The sequence below is a fragment of the Nannospalax galili genome, unplaced genomic scaffold (assembly GCF_000622305.1).
Source record: "Nannospalax galili isolate Female #2095 unplaced genomic scaffold, S.galili_v1.0 scaffold461, whole genome shotgun sequence".
NCBI classification, from domain to species: Eukaryota; Metazoa; Chordata; class Mammalia; order Rodentia; family Spalacidae; genus Nannospalax; species Nannospalax galili.
Window position 1 is genome coordinate 4,171,020 of NW_008349975.1, and position 20,276 is coordinate 4,191,295.

The following is a 20,276-nucleotide window of genomic DNA, read 5'->3' on the forward strand; positions in this document are numbered from 1 at the left end:
TATCAGTATTAAAAACACAGAGATAACCAATGGCAGTAGCCAAAATTACAATTAGTCCATTATATGAAGAATACAGATCTTTCAAAAAATAACACAGTATGAAATTTACAACTAAATTAAAATTTTAGGAGAAGGTCACAATTTTCTTTTCCACTCTGGAATACAAACATAAAATGAAGAATTTCTCAGTTTTTCTCAAATAACAAGAGCATATGCTGAAATTGCTAATTATGTATAGCTATTTTAAACATTATAATCCAAAGACCATAAAAATTTATAAAACAATAGCAACGAGTACACTTAAAATGAAAATTGATATTTTGCTGCTTCCATAGTGAACCCTATTATTACCACATATTATTATGAAATATTCATTATGCAAATTAAATAGAAGTTTTTGACTTCCAAAGAATGCAGAACTATTTACTTTGTTATCGATACTGTAGGAAATTCTGCAGCAATGTTGGCAGCTGGAGCTGGGGGATAAGGTGCAGCCTTTGTCTTCCTATGCAGTTACGGATACAGAGTCGGCAAAGTTGTCCAAGAGAGCTAGGGGTAGCTAAAGGAAGACATGAACACATTTACTAAAATCAAAATAATTTTTACATGTGGTAAGATAAATAAAAACAAAAATAGTGGCTTAGTATGGCCAATGGCAGAAAAATCCATGTCATTAATGATATTGTTTTGCTAATGAGATCTTATAATTGAGATATATCACATGAGCTCTTATATCTGAGAAATATCCCATACATGTTCTTTAGATAGTACAATCTGCAGTATTACGAAATTATTGTTTCATTAAAATTTTCAGAAAAATGCTGATCTTTAAAGGTGATCTAAATCAATAGAACAAAAATACATACTAAAATGTGAAAATTTTAAAGTATTTTTTTCACTCAACAGATTCAATATTTAAGTTAAATAAAATTTTAATAGTTTGTGAAATAAATTCTGTTTAAGAAAAAGTTGTCTTCAGGGTGAAAATCTTTCCTTATTGCGTTTCTACTACATGCTACAGAAGATACATCATACCTTATTAAAAGGGACATGTATGGGATGGCAATGAGGCTCAGTTGGTATAGTGCTTGCCTAGCATGCAAGGAATCCTACAATCAACACTGCATGACTGGGCATTGTGGCACATGTAATCCCAGCAGTTGGGAGGTAAAGTCAGAATTAGAAGTTCAAGGTCATCCTTTGCTAACTAGTGAGTTTAAGGCCAGCCTGAGATACATGAAATCCTGCCTCAAAAATAGTAATGAGGCCATTCAGGAGCTTGGGGTGTGACTCATTAACAGAGGATTCTCCTTGCATGTGTGAGACCTCGGGTTCACTTTTCTAGTATTCAGAAAAGTATCCTGTATGTAACTAGATGCTGCATCAGAACTACATATTAGTCATTGCTAAAACAGGTTGGACATATTTAACCAAAGGAATAAAAGTTCAGATACATTAAAAACCTTAAAATCATCATGCTTTTTCCTCTTGGTAGTATCTAAGTTGAAATTCTATATATTCACAATAAACATTTGAAATCATATAAAATTATTATCTTATGTAGCTATAAGAGCCTTTCACCTTCATCTACTTTAGGGAAGTACACGTTTTCCTTTATAACTGTTCCCATCTACCGTCCTTACCTTCGTGTCGTAGAAGTGTTCTTTCTACAGCACTGTTAGGTGGAGCCAGGTCTATAGGCCGCAGAAGTTCTGTGTTCTTCATGCTGATATCTGCTCCAAATTCTAACAGCAAGCTTACAATTTCAGTACTGGGTTGTTGAGCAGCAGCATGCAATGGAGTGTCCCAAAACTTGCCTTTATGTACATCAGCACCTATGTGATGGGGTGGATGACGAATTTAAAAAATTATTAGGTGAATAGCGACCTCTGTAGGGAGAGAAAAGACAATCAGGAAGGGATACAAAGATGACCTATACTGATGATTAGTCATTTCCTCTATATATTTAGAAATATTTATATATATGGTCTACATATATTTCATAAATATTACATATATAAGATATTACTTTTGATACTTTTGGATATGAATATATTAGTTATATTATTCCCAAATAGTTTTCTGTATGCCAGAAATATGTCATAATAAAGAGATTTAATTTTAAATCTTATTTACTTATTATTGTTTATGTATGTGCATGAGCTGTGTGTCAGGGCATGCAGGCAGCAATGTGTGTTACTCACTAAACCATTCGGAAGTTTAAACCATGATTACATCCACACATATCTATTTTCATCATAGGTGATAGCTCTAATGTTATTCTAGGGTGTATTGTTTTTATTCTTTTAAGTCACAAAAGTTCCTTGGTGTCTTTGAAAACTGATGGATATAGAGTTATGAATCATTTAGGTAAAATGTACATAAATTTGGTTGCCAATTTTAACCTCTGGGTTTCAATCAATAAATAATTACAGCAATTAGGCTTCTTGAATGGGAAAACATATCAATGAAAACCATATAAAAAGTAAAAATTTTGAAAATGTTTGCATTTAGAAAGCATAACCCCACATGCAAAATTATCTATTGACTAGTTATTTATCTTAACACAAAGCCTAGCACACAGGAGTCATTCAATTTGTATGTAATGAATAAATGCTGTGAATTCTGTAAAAATATAATGCCATTTTTGAGTACATAAATTATTACAAACCAAGAAATGTCTACCAATAAATATTTGTCTACAAATAAAAATTTCCCTCTGACCCAGTCTCCTGGTAGTTTGTAAAATTAATCATCATAAACTTTCTTAGACTTATACATTTTTGAGAGAATAGGTTCTGAAAACAGTGACCAATCAACCATTACTAACAGTAATTTTTCAATAGTCTTAAACCCATGACAAAGTGTTTGGTGGAAAGAATGATATTCCTACCAACATGAAGAAAGGTGATGAAGCATGTGCTATATCGGTTATACTAATTTGATGGGCAAATTGGCTAGGAAATTGTGATTTATCAACATTAGCAAAACTCATGTTTAAGACTTTAGTGTAATGTGCATAAAATCGTGAAAGCAAACACTCCTTACAAGAAATATATGTTACCTAAGATAATAATATGAATAATATGTAAAGGTGTTACTAAAATTATCTGTCTGGATAGACAAGGAACAAATGACTGTCATAAGCAATAAAGAGCATAAAAACTTGCTGTCTCATTTACATACAGTAAAAGCATGTACCACACACAGAGGCATTCTTCTAGAAAAAATACATGATAAGGTGAAGCGTGAACAATGTCAGGATTTTCCAGCTCCAAGATGAGAAAGATCACTATAGTCTGAATGAGTTAGAATCTTTTCTTAAGGAGAAACAGGAGAACATTGAGAAACTTAGTTATTTTGTGTTTGTGGAAAAGGAAAGCAAGTCTTTTCAAGCAACAAGATAGAATGTATAGAGTCTGGGAAAGTGATGAGTGTTATAGTTGGCAGGCAATAAGTTTATCCAAGTACTTACAAATCCTAAATTTCTTAATGCATTTGTTTGCAGCTAGATGTAAACTTCTCATCACTGTATTCAATTTTGAGAATCTTAATTTTATGACCTATCAGAAAATAGGGATTTCAGACTACATTACACACATGTGTACTAATCTAATGATTCATATGCTATCTGTAGAAAGCATTTATTCTGAATAAGTTTTGAAATATTCTCATCAAGAACAGGATTCTTTAATAGGTTATATATGCATATTTGAATGTTTACAATAAGAACCTTTAAGCAATGAGATATAATATTTAAAAGAAGCTTAATTAGAGCAATAAAGAATTATCTTTGTGTATAGACAGAATGAAGGATGCTTAAAAGAAAAGTACCAGCATAAAGAAGCTTCCAGACACAGTGGAATTGCTGTGACATACAAGCTACGTAAAGAGGAGTTCCCAAATGAGGACTGTCTTGATCAACATCTATGCCCCAGGATATCAATATGTCCAGACATTCATGATGACCTGTCAACACAAAGTAAAGATAAGTCTAATTCTTGTTAATGCATCTTTTTATCACATACCTCCACCCATGGTTTTCTCCCCAAATGTAACTCATTGAAAGATAAAAGAGGCAACTCATCTCCAGAATGTTTTCCTTTTTCACTTAATCCCATAACTAACCTTTACTGGCAGCCTCATGTGTGGGAGATGGAAAACAAGATTCCAGCTGAGCTTTGGCACCATATTCTAAAAGAAGTTCAGTACAGCTTGCACTGCCTTGTGAGCATGCATTGTATAAAGGACTCACGCCATCTATTGTGATCGCATTTACCTAAACCAAACCCCAAAACTGAGAATGAGATTCACAAATCATACAGGAATAACAAACTTGTTTATGCATTGTCCAAAGTTATATGATTTACTAAATCATTGGAAAAATATATACACCAAATCTGATAAAGTGTATTTAGTTCATACACATCAATAAGAACAGTTTCAAAACTTCAAAAGATAAATAGAAACATAAAGTGACAGATATGTCACAGAAATAAGCATTCTACTCTTGAAATTCAATAAAAAACCTGCATTCTAGAACACAGCAGAAACTAATTCAATGATTACGTAAATTTCAGTAAAACAAAAAAGGAATAAACACATATTGATGATAAAAGTGATTGAAGCTACTTTGCTGGTAGATATTTAAATTTGGTATATTGGTGAATCTATTTTGAGATTTTGTGTATGTGTGTGTGTGTGTGTGTGTGTGTGTGTGTGAAAATGTCTCATGTAGTTTGAGATAGCCTCAAACATACTATGTTGTGTGATTTTGAATGCTTCATCCCCCTATCTCCACCTCCAAAGATCCAGAAATCCAGGCTTGCAGGAAACATTCCCAGTTACTATTTCTGAGAATTTATTTCAGGAAACTTGCCCAAAAGGTAAGCAAAGCTTATAGGCCTAAGAATGCTCAGCTATTGTTCTTTGATTCATGAAAACAGAAAATCTAAAAAACATAATCATGCTAGTCATTTACACAATGGTTGGATTTCCTTTGCAGAGTGTCACGAGAAAGCAGGCATTTCAAGAGTCAAGGCTTTGATTTTTATTGTTATATTTTTTTCCAAACTACTAAGAAAGAAAAAAAATTAAAATGAGAACTTTGGTTTTGTCAGACAGTGTGTATGAAATTGTTAATATTTTAAAAAGCTTACATTAGCTCCAGCTTCCAGAAGAGTCCTTGCACATGCCACATGATCTCCCAGGCAGGCTTCATGGAGTGGAGTGACATGGTCTATGGTTACTGCATTTACATTGTAACCCTAAACATGACATGGATAATTTTTTAAAGTGAGAAAATAAGGTATGTTAGCATTGTCACCACAAATATCAATGGAGAATGGTTTAAAGGTTAAAGAAACTCAGGCAAATGCGTTTTCAGTTTAGCACCTAAGCTAGTCAGTCAGAAGTCAAAACTCTTCCTACTAGTAACTGTATATATCACAGGTTACTGGGATGTTATCTGATGTGCTCTAGATGTCATTCCTTCTGTCAGTTTTAGACCCTCAATTTAACAATTTCCATGTGTTCTTTCTTTGTCCCAACACCCTTCAACTTCTACTAATCAATATTCTACACTCAAATCAACTTTTTATAGTCTTTTGGTAAGTGGCATTTGTCTTTCTGTGTCAATGCTTTTTACTTAATATTCTGTAGTTCAATCAATTTTCCTTGTGGTTTTGTTTAAGGGCATTGTGGAGCCTCTAAAAGCAAGGCCTAACTGACAGAAGTTGCTCATAGTCTTGCTGGTGTGTCCATGGGTCATAGCCCTTCCTGGTTCCGGCCAAAGGTTTTTTCCTTGCTTCTGACTTGTGGAAATGTAAGAAGCTATGTTGCCAGCTACCGTACCCCAGCCAGAGCTCCAGCCACTAGATCTCTGCTGCATTAAACAGAGCAAACAAACCATTCAGCCCCTGAACTGTTTGTTGTAGGATAGTTGGTCTCAGGTAAAAGAAAAGCAACTAATATACATTAATTAACATAATGTACTCTAGTTCATAGTGAATACATATATTTAAAAATTATACTGTACTCAATAAATACAATCATTAAGTGTTAATCAAAATGTATTTGAAAATATTTGAGATGGAAATGTTAACTACCTTAATTTGATCATTATATATTGTATACAAGTGTTTATCGCACTGTGCCCCATAAACGTGTAATCATTCTACTGTATCCCAGATGCAGATATGTGAAATTAAAAACTTAAGACTCTATTATTGTAACAACATCACAATTGGCCTAGTAATGTCAAGTATTTTGTTAATTATATTCTTTAAATGTGGCTTTCTTAAATTCTTTGGTGGAGTAGGGATTCTGTGTGTGTGTATGTGTGTGTCTGTGTGTGTGTGTCTGTGTGTGTTTGCAATTAAAGACCTCATAACCAAGATTACTTGTTTTGTTAGGGCTATAAAATTATAGGCCAATCCAATTTTTTTCCAAGACTGGAGAAAAAGTAATTTTAGTAAATTGTTTTGTTTCCTCATTAAATAGTTACTTAAGTTACACATTGAATAAATAGGATTATGATCAAGAACTATGATTTTGAAATTAGTTACATGTGGGGTAAAAGCATGACTCTCTCATATAGTAATAATGGTAACTTGCACAAATACCTTGAATTCTAAATTTTAAGGTGGTCATGAGAGTTAAATGAAAGAATACATTCACAGCAATTATTATAGATCCAAGTGGACAGAAAATGTTTGATTTCATTTTTTTGTCTAACCAAACCAATAAATATTTATTATACTCAAATTAAACTCAGTATCAGACTATATCATTTAAAATTATTAAAATATAAGGTTCTCTGCCTTCTGGATATCAATAGTTATTCTTTATTTTTGATCATCTTAGAAGCACTGTTTTAGAAAGAATTTCAAGGCAAGAGCCTCTTAACATCTTACAAAGGGCCATGACCTATAACACCAGTACATACATGAAGAATCATAAAGCAAAGGCACGAGAATAGATAACACACTCCATTGCTGTCATAGGCAAGTGGAACTTTAAGAGATTCTGTCCTCGTCCCTTCCAAGATGTCAAGTTGCTAGTCAGCAGTGTGGGTTGGGGAGCTGCCTAGTGTGGCCATATGACAGAAGCATGTGAGAAGGTTGAGGTTCCCTTTCACAGACAGCTCTGGGGGAGATTCTCTGTCTTCTTGGCTTGTTTGTTGGTGGAGATGAGACACATTGAGAAATATTCTGGGACTGCCTTCCTCTCAGAGCACTTCCTGGCACTCTCCAAGAGATTACCCTTTGAAACCATTGACCTTTTTATAGGGTTTTTCCCCCTACATCATCAAGTGATAAGGAAAACAGTCACATGGCTGTCACAGAACTGGACACCCCAGGGAACACCTTGGACACATCTTCATGTTACAGGTGAGAAAATGACACTCTGGTAGGCTCCCTCAAGTGCCACCCTGGGATCCTGGCCTGTCAGAATGCTGTCCAGATTAGGCAATAACAAAGTTTCCTTTCTCACAGCCATCTGACGTGACCCTGGGAATCACTAGCACCTCCACACTGAGTGTACATTAGAGTCAGACTGACTGGAAGCTTAAAGTCTGAAATGCACAGGTCTAAGTTAGGCAACTTTCTACTTCAGAAAGGAATCTGTGCTTTTCATTTTTCCTCTGTTTACTCTGGTGAAGTAGGCAGATATAGAAATGAACCTTCTATAGCTTCTTACGTGATTTCCTATAATATTTCACTGATTACCACAATGTAAAAAACACTGCTTCCACATTTGGTCTGATTACCCCTTTAGGATTTTATAAAACTGACCTAAGTCTACAATTAGCTGTATACATTACATGAAAGTTAAGTATATTTAGACCATTTAATAAATAATACACAAATCTATTAATAATTCCCTAAATATGTCTACTAATGACCAAATATACTGTAAGGGAAACTTGAAATACTAAGGCATAGAATTATAAAAAAAATCCAAATGTAAATCAGAAATTCTTGACTTATCTGATAGGAACTACAATGAAAACACAGGAATGACACATAAGCAATTTTATCACTTTGAACTGACTTGTTCTGACAATCAGTGTTCTATGCTCATGGGAAGGAGGCTTATTTTAAAGAGTAATGTCGTATTTTACCTGGGATAACAAGGTTCTCAGAGCAAGAAGACGACCTTGACTTGCAGCTTCATGCAGTGGTGATCGATCTGCCCATGAGCCTGTCAACAACAAAAGAGAACATATTTTGTGAGTCAAAGTTATCACTAATAGGCACAAGCAGTTGTGATGTTATACTCAGCATTCAACAAGGTGACTCAGTTACTGATCCTACATCCTAGGAAACTTGATCCTTCTATGAAGGATCCAGCTAAGCAGTTTGTTATCCAGAGTGCCATGTGTGCTCTGGAATTGACCTGCTTCAGACTTATCCATTGAATTATCTGCTAATGAGGAGGACTAAGTGCTTTTTCATATACAACCAGGAATTCTATTCATTTATTGTATTTTTGACAGTGACAATTGCCAGAAAACTCATCTCTCCACACTTTGAGCCTACCCTATTATCTTTATCTCTCCTGTCCTCAGGCCGCAGACTGCCCTGGCCCTGATGTAGCTGGAGGAATCTGCAACCTGTTGCTAACAAGGTCAAGTAGCTGAGCTCCAAGTCTGAAACAGAGTGCAACCTAGGGGGTCTCCAGAAAGGGGCCATCAAAGGGGACATATAACAGTGCTAGTTATATTTGAAATGGTGGTGATAGTGCCAAGGACTCACACTGTCATATCATGCAATCACCATACACTAGGTGTGGGTAGGCCAGGGCAAATGGCCCCAACCTGTGACTGGTAAGACTGCACTGGCTACCATGCCTCCAAGATTTCCTTTTCTCACATGTCTTTCACACCCTACTTATTAGGAAAAGTGATTTTCCTGCATGAAGAAATCTCTTTTTCTTCCTCTGCCAAGGTGACACATCATTTGTTTTTACCTCTCTCACCCTGTGGCCAACCAAGAGGTTTGAAAGGTTACTGGGTTGAAGCACCATGATTTTTCTGTAATTAAAACAGCCACAGCTCTGCCCCTGTTGGTTCAATTTACTGGACATGAAGGATAATTTTAAATATCTTTAGGTGATTAACTGAGCAGCCTGTACATACCAGAAAGCACTTGCTTAAGCAATACTGATGAGAGAGCACATCTTCATAATGCAGCACAGTTATTATTTTGTAATTACTAGCATCTATCTTCTTGTCTACCACCTCTTGTCCCCTCCCCTTGTTAAATCCATAAGCTGTAATAAATACAGAATTTTAAAGCACTGGATAACTTTATTACATGCATGTAAATAAAATCCCTTAGATATTAGTCAACAGCATAAGCTTTGTGAAATCTCTAAAGTTTGTTTAAATACATTTGGAAATTATTAGAAATATAACAGTAAAAGAATGCTATGTTTTCAAAATCATTTCATTATTTTTGCCTCTTAGACAATTTGTAAAAAAATCCACTTGATTGGACCTTATTCTATATTACAATCTTGTCACAAGCTTAATCATAACACTGTAAACAATATCCTAATATTTCCAATGAATAAAGTCCGGGTACATGCCACAAAGAAAGTAAGTGACCATATTAGCCTGGCAGACAAAGCAGAAAGTCAGTTGCCAATTATCGATCTGTTTATGTCTAATGACATTATAGTATTTTGTTGAGAATACAAATACTAAGGGGGAGAGGGCAGGATAACATTTTCTCTTTACCGTTGACTTATGACTCACTCTGATAATAGTTACTGTTTAATAGATTTACTATGTAGATAACACTAGTCTAAGCACTACATTCAAGGAAACATTTAGTTCTCCCAACGATGAGCTGAGGTATATACAATTGGAACTTCTTTCTTAAAACTGAAAAAATGAAACCTAGAAAAACATGAAATTGTTAAGAGGAACACATAGTCTAAAGGCACAGCTGATGGCCCTCACCACCTTTCATCTGTTGCCTGTTGGTTTATGTAGAGCCATTTTCCTCAGGAGAAGTAATAACTTGCCTCCAAAGTCTTTCTGAATACCTTTGGTGACATTAAGTTTTTGGAAACAAGCATAGCATATTCAGCAATCCAATTTTGTGCTAGATAATTCTTGGGAGCTATATGTCTATGAAGAAGAATCACTCAATTCTCAGGGTTTGTATAATGCAAGAAAGCTGTAATATTTTGTTTATTAAAATATGTATTCTACAGAGTATTCTGTAGAATCAGTATATTTGAAACTTTACCAATTCATTGAACAAAGTCTCAGTGGATAACTATGTGTTACACCCACAAAAAGTAAGGTGGAAAAACAATCAATGAGGAGTCTCCAGATCAACCTCGGGTCTCTACAGTTGTGCACACACACACACATCCAAACATCCACACACACAGACACACACACCACACACATATACATATATACATAAAACGGAGGAGGGGGAGAATTTTAGGGCTGATAAGATAGCTCATTGGGTAAGAGCGCTTGCAAGCAAGCCTGACAATCTGAATTAGGTCTCCAGGACCCACACTGTGGAGAGAGAACCAACTCCCACAACCTGCCTTCTAATCTCCACATGGATGCTGTGACACTCATTCCAAAGCATTCCACATGTACATGTGCACAGAATACATACATACATACATACATACATTTAAAACAAATAGCATAATTCATTTGGGTTTCTGTGCTGGACAGCTTTAGTGTCAACTTGACACACCTGGGTTGAGGAAGCCTCAATTGGAGAATTGCCTCTATTGGACTGGCCTGTGGCCATATCTGAAGGGCATCTTCTTGATGAGTGATGTGGGAGTACCCAGCCCACTGTGGGTGGTGCCCCCCGTGGGCAGGTGGGCCTGTGTAGCATAAGAAGGCAGGTTGAGCGGGGCCCAAGCCAGTAAGCAGCATTCCTCCATGGCCTGTGCTCCAGCTCCTGCCTCCAGGTTCCTGCCCTGAGATCCTACCTTGGGCTCCCTGATGAAATGTGACCCAGGAGATGTAAGATAAATAAACACTTTCCTCCCCAAGTTGGTATTGGTCAGAGTATTTTGTCACAACAATGAAGAACAAACTAGAACAGTTACCTTTCACCATATTTTCTACATTCTAATTTAAGAAAAATGGTCAATGAAGAAAATCAGATCTGCATAAGATTAAAAAGCAGCTCCCTGGGGCTGGAGAGATGGCTCAGCGATTAAGAGCACCGACTGATCTTGCAGAGGACCTGGGTTCGATTCCCAACACCCACATGGTGCCTATGAAACGTCCTTAACTCCAGTTCCAGGGGAATTCTAAGCTCTCTTCTGACCTCCCAGCATTGCATGACATGGATGTATTCACATACATGCAGGCAATACACTCATTCACATAAAATAAAAATAATAAATAAAGTATTTAAAAAATACATAAATAATAAAAAGCAGCTCCCTAGATACACTTTGGAGATGCTAGAACTCCTCTGTAATTTCTTATACATGCTTGACTTGAGAACCAGAAAAATAATAGAAATTTAAATTTTAAAACACTATAAGCCTTAAAAGAAGACTAGCTTATATTTCCTCTCTTTCTACATACGGAAATAAATTCTTTATATTTTTGTTAGCATAATTACATGCTTATTTAGTAGAGTTACTAAGAAGCCAGATACACAATTTTTTGAATTTTCAGTTGTAGTCAGTCTTTTTTATATATTAACTTTTGCCTCGGAGGGAGTTCTACTGTACATACAAAGCAGAATTGCGAGTACGCACATGAACAGGTATTTGTTGGCAGGAACATTCTGGTAGTAAAATCATCATTTATAAGGAATAAGAACATTATATTCTCATTCAGTAAAATGTAAACTGATTATTATAAACAAAACTTTCTGGGAGTGAGCATTGGTTAGTTCTACATTACAAAGATCAAATTTGCTGCTTTGCAATTTGTACATATTTATTTGTTTTATTATTAAAAATGTGAATGCAGAATGAGGCCCCAGGAGAATTCAAAGCATACATCAGTTCTCACTGTGAATGTTCAAGCAAGCAAATATGAAAATTACCATGTGACCTTTCCAAACAGATTGCATATTTGGGGCTATTACACTCAGTTTTGCATATGTGGAACTATTACAGCTCAGTTTCATCAATAGAGAAGTAGGAAATTACTAAAGTCTTAAATAATCAATGCTTAAATATGTTTGAATTCAATAATTTACAATATTTATAATGGTCATGTTTATTCATTCCTACACAGGGATGTAAAAATAAATGTTCATTATTTTTAAATTTATCTCTAAAGATAGATGCAGAATTATGTGATTCTGTCTCATTATTTCTGCCCATTTTCCATTGTCACCAGCTAACAAGATAACCTGATGTTGAGATTAGCAAAATTCTATAAAAATGACCTTTAGGATTTAGTTTAGACTCATTCCTTTCCAGTGTTATGAAGACTTTTAAGGAGCAGCACAGCTAACATTATTTACAGCTGAGGGCTGTTTGGTATTCTTCCCAGCCAGCTCTCCTCCTCTGCATTCTAATGTTTTCTTCATCAAAATGACTGTGTTAGTGTTCAGAAATAGTCTAGCATTGCTTGGTGGGAAGCGAGAGAGGGAGGGAGGGTAGGAGATAGAGAGAGAGAAAGAGAAAGAGAAAGAGAGAGAGAATATGATCATTTAAGAAACAGTCACATAAAGACCAAAATAAATAATTGCTGTTATACCTTTTCTTTCTGAATTAATAAATATCAATAAATAAACCATTTTATTAAAGGAATTAATTTATGCAAAATTCTAGCTATCCAGCAGGGGGAAAATGTCATTTGATTTGAATTCTACTTCCTTGACTCCCAAGCAACCTCACACCATTTGTTCCTTTAATTTCTTATGATAATTTCTGTAATTCATCTTGGTGATAGGAGAATCAAAGGATACTTGATCGTGTCCTAATTGCTGCTTTGAAATGGCCTTCCCTCCCTCCTCCCCTTCAGTAGCAGAAATTTAGCAACTATGGGATTCCATTCAAGTATGTGTAATGTTAAGTGTCAGACTTGCTGTATGGGAAGCTTTATATCCATTTTGTAAGTCTTTTTCAAGATCAAAGAAGATATAAATATCTTTATGTGCAATTATTTAGTATTCTTTCAATCATGTTGCACTTCAAGTATCTTAGGAAAAAGTAGCAAAATTCCTTCTTAAAAAATGTTCAGCTTAAACCCTTAATATAAATTATCCAGTATGATATTTTGTCTTACAAAATATCTGTAAATTTCTTCATGTTAATCAAGTGCCTGCAGCTGTGGTCTCTGTAGCTATGCAGGGGTGACTCTGACTATATTTAGAAACAGCACTAGTTCGCAGGCATCTGGTATATTATTTACAGGGTGAGAGCCTGCAATGCTTTATAAACATCACATTGCTAGAGCAAAAGCATTCATAGTTTAATACATAAATGTTTGCCATTTTGTAAGGAGCTATAACATACCTAAATCGCCATCTCCCCAGGGTACTTCAAGCCAGCCACTGCTGAGGTAAATCCGACTCATATCTTTTTTTAACAGCAAGAAAAAAAAAATCACTTGTCATTTGCTAGTTGTGTTCGGCCATTTTAAGGAGCTCAAAGTTCCTTGTAATATGACCGGTTGCTTCCAGAATGAAAAATCAGCTTTAGAAAATCTTATTTTTAAAATTGTTTTTTCTCACTGATAGCCCTCTGAGAAATTCTCAGCCTAACTTATTTTTCTCCTTAAGTTTATGTGCCCTTTTACAAAACAAAAGCATTACATTTTTATTTCTGTGCATGGCTATGGTAAGATAATGCCATTATTTAGGTAGACTTTGCCTCTTTTCAATCTTAACTCCATCAATGAAATGACATCTAGACTCATTGGACAGCAAATTTACTAGTGAAGCAGAGGACTATGGGAGTTTGGGAACACCTACTTTTCTTTTATATTTCCCAAATAGTAATTGCATCACACTTATCTCTACCAGGGAATGAGGACTTGAGGTGGCATTATCCTGTAACATTTACATTTCAATGGAAAATGTTAAGGTATTTTATAACTCCTTTAAGTATAAAATATTCAAAGAACTGTCTTCTTCACCATTGGCATCACCATGATGCCAATGCAGTATAATTTTAGGCACCCTAACAGATAAGAAATTTTTCTAAACTCAGAACTTATTCCTTAAAGAAGTTTCAAAACACATATCATGTTCAAACCCAACAACACGTGGTTCATCTCTACCCACAAATTTACAAATATAGTTAAGTCACCAGTTAAGTACTGTGTGGCTTCAAACAACCAGGTTAACAAATTCTTGAGGGCATGCTTGATAAGGGGGAAGTAATGTGTTGTCAAAGCCAAAACTGAGACCGACCTTGTCCTATTAGTCTCATCACTTCTCTGAAATAATGTTTTATTAAAATCCAAACTCAGATCTTAGTACTGAATTTGTCCGTACTCTCAGCTGCTACAGGAAGATATACTGAATTCCCTCTAATTTATTTCTTACTGTTCACTATGTCATTCATTATTTCATGAGAAAATAGCATAGGGTTTGGACAGAAATAGAAAAAAGTAAGGAAAGAAACTGATGGTTTAGCTCAAGAAAAGAAATCAAATTTTCAGTGAGATAGCAGTTTCTTCCAAGAATAGCCAAAATTGAGAGAGATAAAGTTTAAGATCTTTTTCAGGAAATACTGTTATTCTTGGAAGAGATAACCTAGACATTTCAATTAACTACGATTTAGCATTGGTGCTGTGAACAGAGCATGCTGAACATGTATTAGAGTGACAGAAAGCCCCCTGAGATAAGGCTGGTTAGGAAAGAGAATCTCTGGTTTGGATAAAGACACAACTTTGAGGTTTGCTGGTCATAGGACCACACTTAGACAGGTTCACCTTAAGTCATGCTAAGGAGATGGGCAGAATACCTAGTACATTAAGATTAAGATGGTGAACTTTTCCTCCCAGGAATCCCTGCCCCTTTAATGCAGTGTTTGTGGACCTAGTGATATAGGCTCTCCATAAGTCCGTCTGCATTTCTGAGTTCTTCAGAAAAGCATAATCTCTCCTTTTCTTCATAATCTCTTTTGTAATCATACTTTCCCTAATGTTTTGCATTGCCCCAGCATTTTGTATTTCTTTACTTTTTCTCCACAGCTCCTTTCCACTCCCTGCCATGTGGCTGCTAATAAGCCCCATGTCTAGAGCCTCCAGGGAGGTGGAGGCAGGTGGATCTCTGAGAGACTGAAGCCAGCCTGGTCTCCATATAGAATCCAGGCCAGCTGTGCCTACAGGGAGACCCTGTCTGAAAAAAAAAAAAAAAAACTATATTTAAACAAAACTTCATATTAGATTATTTTTGGACCATAATTATATAAGTTCAAAGATATTACTGGTTTCCTCTCAGCCATCTGATAAGAGTTGGAAGTGACACACTTTGGTGATTATTTTTAAGATCACTGCTTTGAAAATTATGCAAAAGTAAATGCATACCAAATACCGACGCTACATTTTGACAAGGGCCATAGCTTTTTTGCATTAATCCGGCAGTTCATAACCAAATACATCGATGAGAGTAGCATTGTGCAAACCAGCAGCTATAAATATGTCATTTCCCGCATAGCCATTAGTCACCCAACATCATTTTCATCCCTTTTACTTGTTAAGTAAAGGTCAGGGAAATGATTTTTGCACAGGTTTTTATTACTGGATCCTAATTGTTTTTTCTGAATGCCTATTACAAGTAACAAATTCGGTACATATTATAAACAGAAGAGTTACTTAAAATTATGAAGTTTAGATCATCTGATTCTTTTTATCTATAATCCATAAGAGATGCAAATATATAAGAAAATGGTTGAAATGTTGGGCAAACTCCACAATTTAAAAGTCTTGCCAGATTTCTCTCATAAATTTCAGTGTATTTAATTTGAAATTTACTTCTTAGCAATCACTCAGATATTTTCCTGACTTTTCAACACATTTCTGAAAGCAAACTCCCCATTTTCTCTTTAAATGGGCTATTCCTGTTTTGCTTCTCCACTAGTTGAAGAGAGTTAGCTTTCCACCAGCAGGCAGTATTACTATGGTGTTGAACATAAGCACATGATTTTCAAGAAAGTCTCTCATACATTGACTAATTCCTGTGTTTCTTTGGTAGGAAGCAGTTATTTGTGGCCCAGTTATTTTCTTTCATTCCCTCCCCTCCAAATTGGATCCTTATCATCCCAAGCTCAGACTTCATATTTCTCTTCACTTGCTGTTCAAGAGATCTTTATTCATCCCAATGATATATATATATATATATTCCACATGTTGATTACCCAGTCTTGTATTTCAAGTCCAGTCTTCTCCTTTAAATGTGAAACCTCATTTCTAATTGGCTATTCAACTTCTCCATGCAGATCTAAATAAGCTATGCAACTTAAAGTTCCTCTGTATAAACCTAAATTTCTATTTCTCCACAGCCAACTACACTATGAGCTTTTGTCTCAGTCATTCAAATATAATCCAAGCTTCAGCTGTATGCCAGCCTTCACTGCTGCTACCCAGTCTATGCCACTCTTATGCACCCATGGCTTTTTAGTAAAGCATCCTAAGCATGTTTCTACTCTTGCCAACAGTCTGTGCTAAACACAGGAGCCAGAGAAATGCTTTTAAAGTCAGAAAGAATTCATTATCTACCATTCTCCTTTAGAGTATAACCCAACATCTTTGTTATGACCTACAAGTAAATCATCTGTCCATTTCAGCTCTAATTTGGAACATGACTTTATTTTAAAATATTTTATTTTTTATTTTACATGTATGAGTATATTGCCCGCATGTGTACCCTTGTCTGCAATGCCTGCTGAGGTCAGAAGAGGGCATCAGACTCCCCTGGAACTGGAGTTATGAATGGTTGTTAGTTGCCATGTGGGTGCTGAGAACTGAACCCAGGTCATCTGCAAGAAAAGCCAGTGGTCTTAACTGCTAAGCCATTTCTCCAGCCCCTGGACCATGACTTTATAAATGATATAAGTGCCCAGCCTGCACACTGCGGTGGCTTCCCAGAAAGCCCTGATGACACTTTGTCACTATGGAGTTCAAGAACTTTAATGGCTTCCCACTGAATATGGTCTAATATTCCTCCCCTCAAACTAGAGACCACTTACAAACTAAGATCTCCCTTGCTGTTATTTCTTTTATAATACTGCCCTCTTGTTTATTAAATTGAACTGTTTCACATGTTCCCCCAAACAATATTTTCATTATTATCCATAATATTTTCCTTTTGTTGCTTTTCATTTTTCTTTCTACTTAGCTTAAAGAAGCTCGTGAAGCCTAAAGAGCAGGAGGATCTTGAAAATAGTTGCTTCTAAGCCAGAAGGGGTTTCCAGGTACAGAGGAAGTCATATTAGTGGAGGGGAAGAGAGAGAAAAGGATAAAGAATGAGATGAAAAGTATGGGCAAGGAATAACTGAAGAATGGTTGAGTGGAGAGAGACAGGCAGGCAAGCAGGCAGATGCAGACAGGCAGTGAGCAACAGAGGCTGACTTTTCATACTGATCTAAGGAACGGGAAGGATCTAGGTTCATAGGAACTCTATCCATGCCCCTGAGAGACAATAAGACCTCAAGGAACAGGGTGGGTCTTAAGCCCTGTTGTCTCCACCTTCCAGACAGTCACAGGCTTTTAAGTTGGGCACCCAGGCAACACATTTCTTGGACTCTCTTTTTCAAAGGATAAATGGATTTAGCTAGTGGCTTTACCAGCAGTCAGCTTGTGGAATGAAGGACAGTTGTGCTCCTTAATGGACCAGCATTCCACTTGAACTTTTGCATAAGCTCAAGAGAGAAGATAGAGCACTTAAAAGATGAAATTCTCAACCAACCTGATGCGAGGAAAACTTGAGACCAGATTAAAATTGGATGCCAGGGGTAGGAGATATAGCTAAGCCGTATACAAAAGGCCCTAGGTTTGATCCCGTCAGTGGGGAAAAATTGTAGTAAAGAAGCCTTGTGTTTGTGTGTGTGTGTGTGTGTGTGTGTGTGTGTGTGTATGTCTGCCTGCCTGTCTGTCTATTTTGTGTTAGTTCTCTTCCTCTGAAGTGTGTCATCCATTAAGATTCTTTCCCACAAGATTTCCCATATGAGATCCATTTGAAAGGACCATCTCAAAAACTTCTTCCTAAAAAAATTTCTGACAGGAGTTGCAAAATCCTGGATATTTTCTAGGGGAGGAGTACTGAGGATTTAACCCAAAACTTTGCACATGCTGAATAAGTAGTCTGTCACTGAGTTACAACCCAAGTACAAACTTACAAACTTAGATTTTAAAAACATCAGGCTCTTGTTTTCCATGTTGCCCATAAGCTTTATCCTCTTTCTCACACACAAGCACAATATACCTCCCAGGAACTCTGTTGAGGGGGTGTGTGGACCTTTATCACAGTGTGAAACAGTGTGAGTTCTTGGGAGGTTTATTGTGGGGATGGGAATGTAAAAATGATCAAGTTTGTTCTAGATGTTCTGTATGAAATACACAAAAATTCAATAAAAACAAATTAAAAAAACAACACAAAAACAAGCACTGGGAAGAAAGAAGGGCCCATGTAAGAAGTGTCCAACACAAAGTATGTCCTTATAAAACTATTATTATTTTCAGAGATATTAAATGACTTTGTTACAAAGCAATCTCAAATTCTTTTGAATGTACAATGAGATTTTATAGTACACTGTTCCTTTTTTAAAAACCTCAGAACTCATAGTCAATTCTTAATGAGAATGATTAAAAATGATCCTTCCCTCTGCTACTTACTTTTTCATATAACTACATATGTATTTGAAAGAGTATCAAAATAAATTAAACAATAGCTGTATTGTCTTATTGATTATACATATATATCAATGCATTGTAAAACACATAATCAAAATACATATTTCCATATACAACAATTTTAGACATTTTGGTTGTGCCCTCCATAACATTTTTATAAATAAACATGGAGACGTAGCTTGACAATTTGCATTGCTTTTAATCTATTTGGGTTTTATTTTACATTTTTGAGACACGTTCTCACTCTGAAGCCCAGGCTACTGTGGAACTCATTAGGTATCCCAGGATGTCCTCAAACTCATGCCAATCTTCCTGTCTCAACCTCTGGAGGGCCGGGATTAAAGGAAATGGTCTGCCATGCCTAGCAATCCACTTGTTTCCAATTAACAATGTTGCTCTTTTTTTCCTGCCATAAAATATAATTCTACAACATTTTAAATGACTACTGCATGATATTTATTTAATTATAAACTCATACCACTATTTACCTGATCAAGCAGCATCTGATGACTAATACACTTTTAAAAACATTTTATTGTTCTACTGTGTGTGTGTGTGTGTGTGTGTGTGTGTTGCAAAGTGTCTAGTTGGAGGTCAGAGGACAATTGGAAGAAGACAGTTCTTTCCTTCTACCATGTGGGTCCTGTGATGGAATTCAGGTTGTCAGGCTTGACTTGGTGAGAGATACTCACTAAGCTATCTTGCTGGTTCTCTACTGATGTTTAAATGACTTATAGATTTAGGAAATTAGCATAATTACTTATCTTTGTGAATATATGCATCTATTTAGGGTAAATTCTTAAAATTTTGGTATATATCATCAATTGATCTTTTGTATGATTGGGTCTCTTTACATTCATATTAATGGTGCTGAAAAAATTTGAAGCTTAGTTTAATAAAAGTTTGCTAAGGTCATTTTTAAGTTATTGAAATTTCAAAAGAGATCAAAGAATATTTATCAAAATTAGATTTAGAACTTAATTGTTTTAATTACTTTCAACTTCTTGTAGAGTCTCTGTCTGAATTTAAGATACCAGAGAAACATTTAGATGAATTCATGCACTGTATTTTTGTCATCTCCCACACATCTATTGCTGATCTGTCGTCTACCACAAAGGTAGTTAATTTATTCTTCATTTAAGAAATGCCAGGATTAGGCTGGAGAGATGGCTTGGGGATTAGGGTTCTTGCTGTTCTTCAGATCTATCACCCTCTCTGACCACAGTGAATACCCACATAAATGTGTACATACACACAATCAAACATATACAAACACATAAATAAAACTGAAAAATGAATCTGAAAACTATCCCAGCATGGAGGGCACAAAGTGCCTTCTCTGAGAAGCTGTTGGCAATTGATAGCCGCTGAGAGAGGTTGACTCAAGTTTCTATAAGGATGTTGTCTTTGGTAGGCCAACCAAGCTCCAGGGGATTACCTCACATCCAGG

The 20,276-nt window shown here is 35.8% G+C and overlaps 1 protein-coding gene across 1 annotated transcript in view; it reads right to left on the bottom strand.

Moving 5' to 3' along the window:
* Nucleotides 1-203: 203 nt before the first annotated feature.
* The window catches only part of Asb5 (ankyrin repeat and SOCS box containing 5), a 47,619-nt gene continuing 27,546 nt past the window's right edge, over nucleotides 204-20,276 (bottom strand). The window contains exons 2-7 of the mRNA XM_008847152.1: nucleotides 8,126-8,205; nucleotides 5,160-5,267; nucleotides 4,129-4,279; nucleotides 3,835-3,969; nucleotides 1,644-1,835; nucleotides 204-559 (exon numbers count right to left, since the gene is read on the bottom strand). Coding sequence (XP_008845374.1) covers nucleotides 432-559; nucleotides 1,644-1,835; nucleotides 3,835-3,969; nucleotides 4,129-4,279; nucleotides 5,160-5,267; nucleotides 8,126-8,205 — 794 coding nt within the window. The 3' untranslated portion in view covers nucleotides 204-431. The remainder of the gene's footprint in view (nucleotides 560-1,643; nucleotides 1,836-3,834; nucleotides 3,970-4,128; nucleotides 4,280-5,159; nucleotides 5,268-8,125; nucleotides 8,206-20,276) is intronic.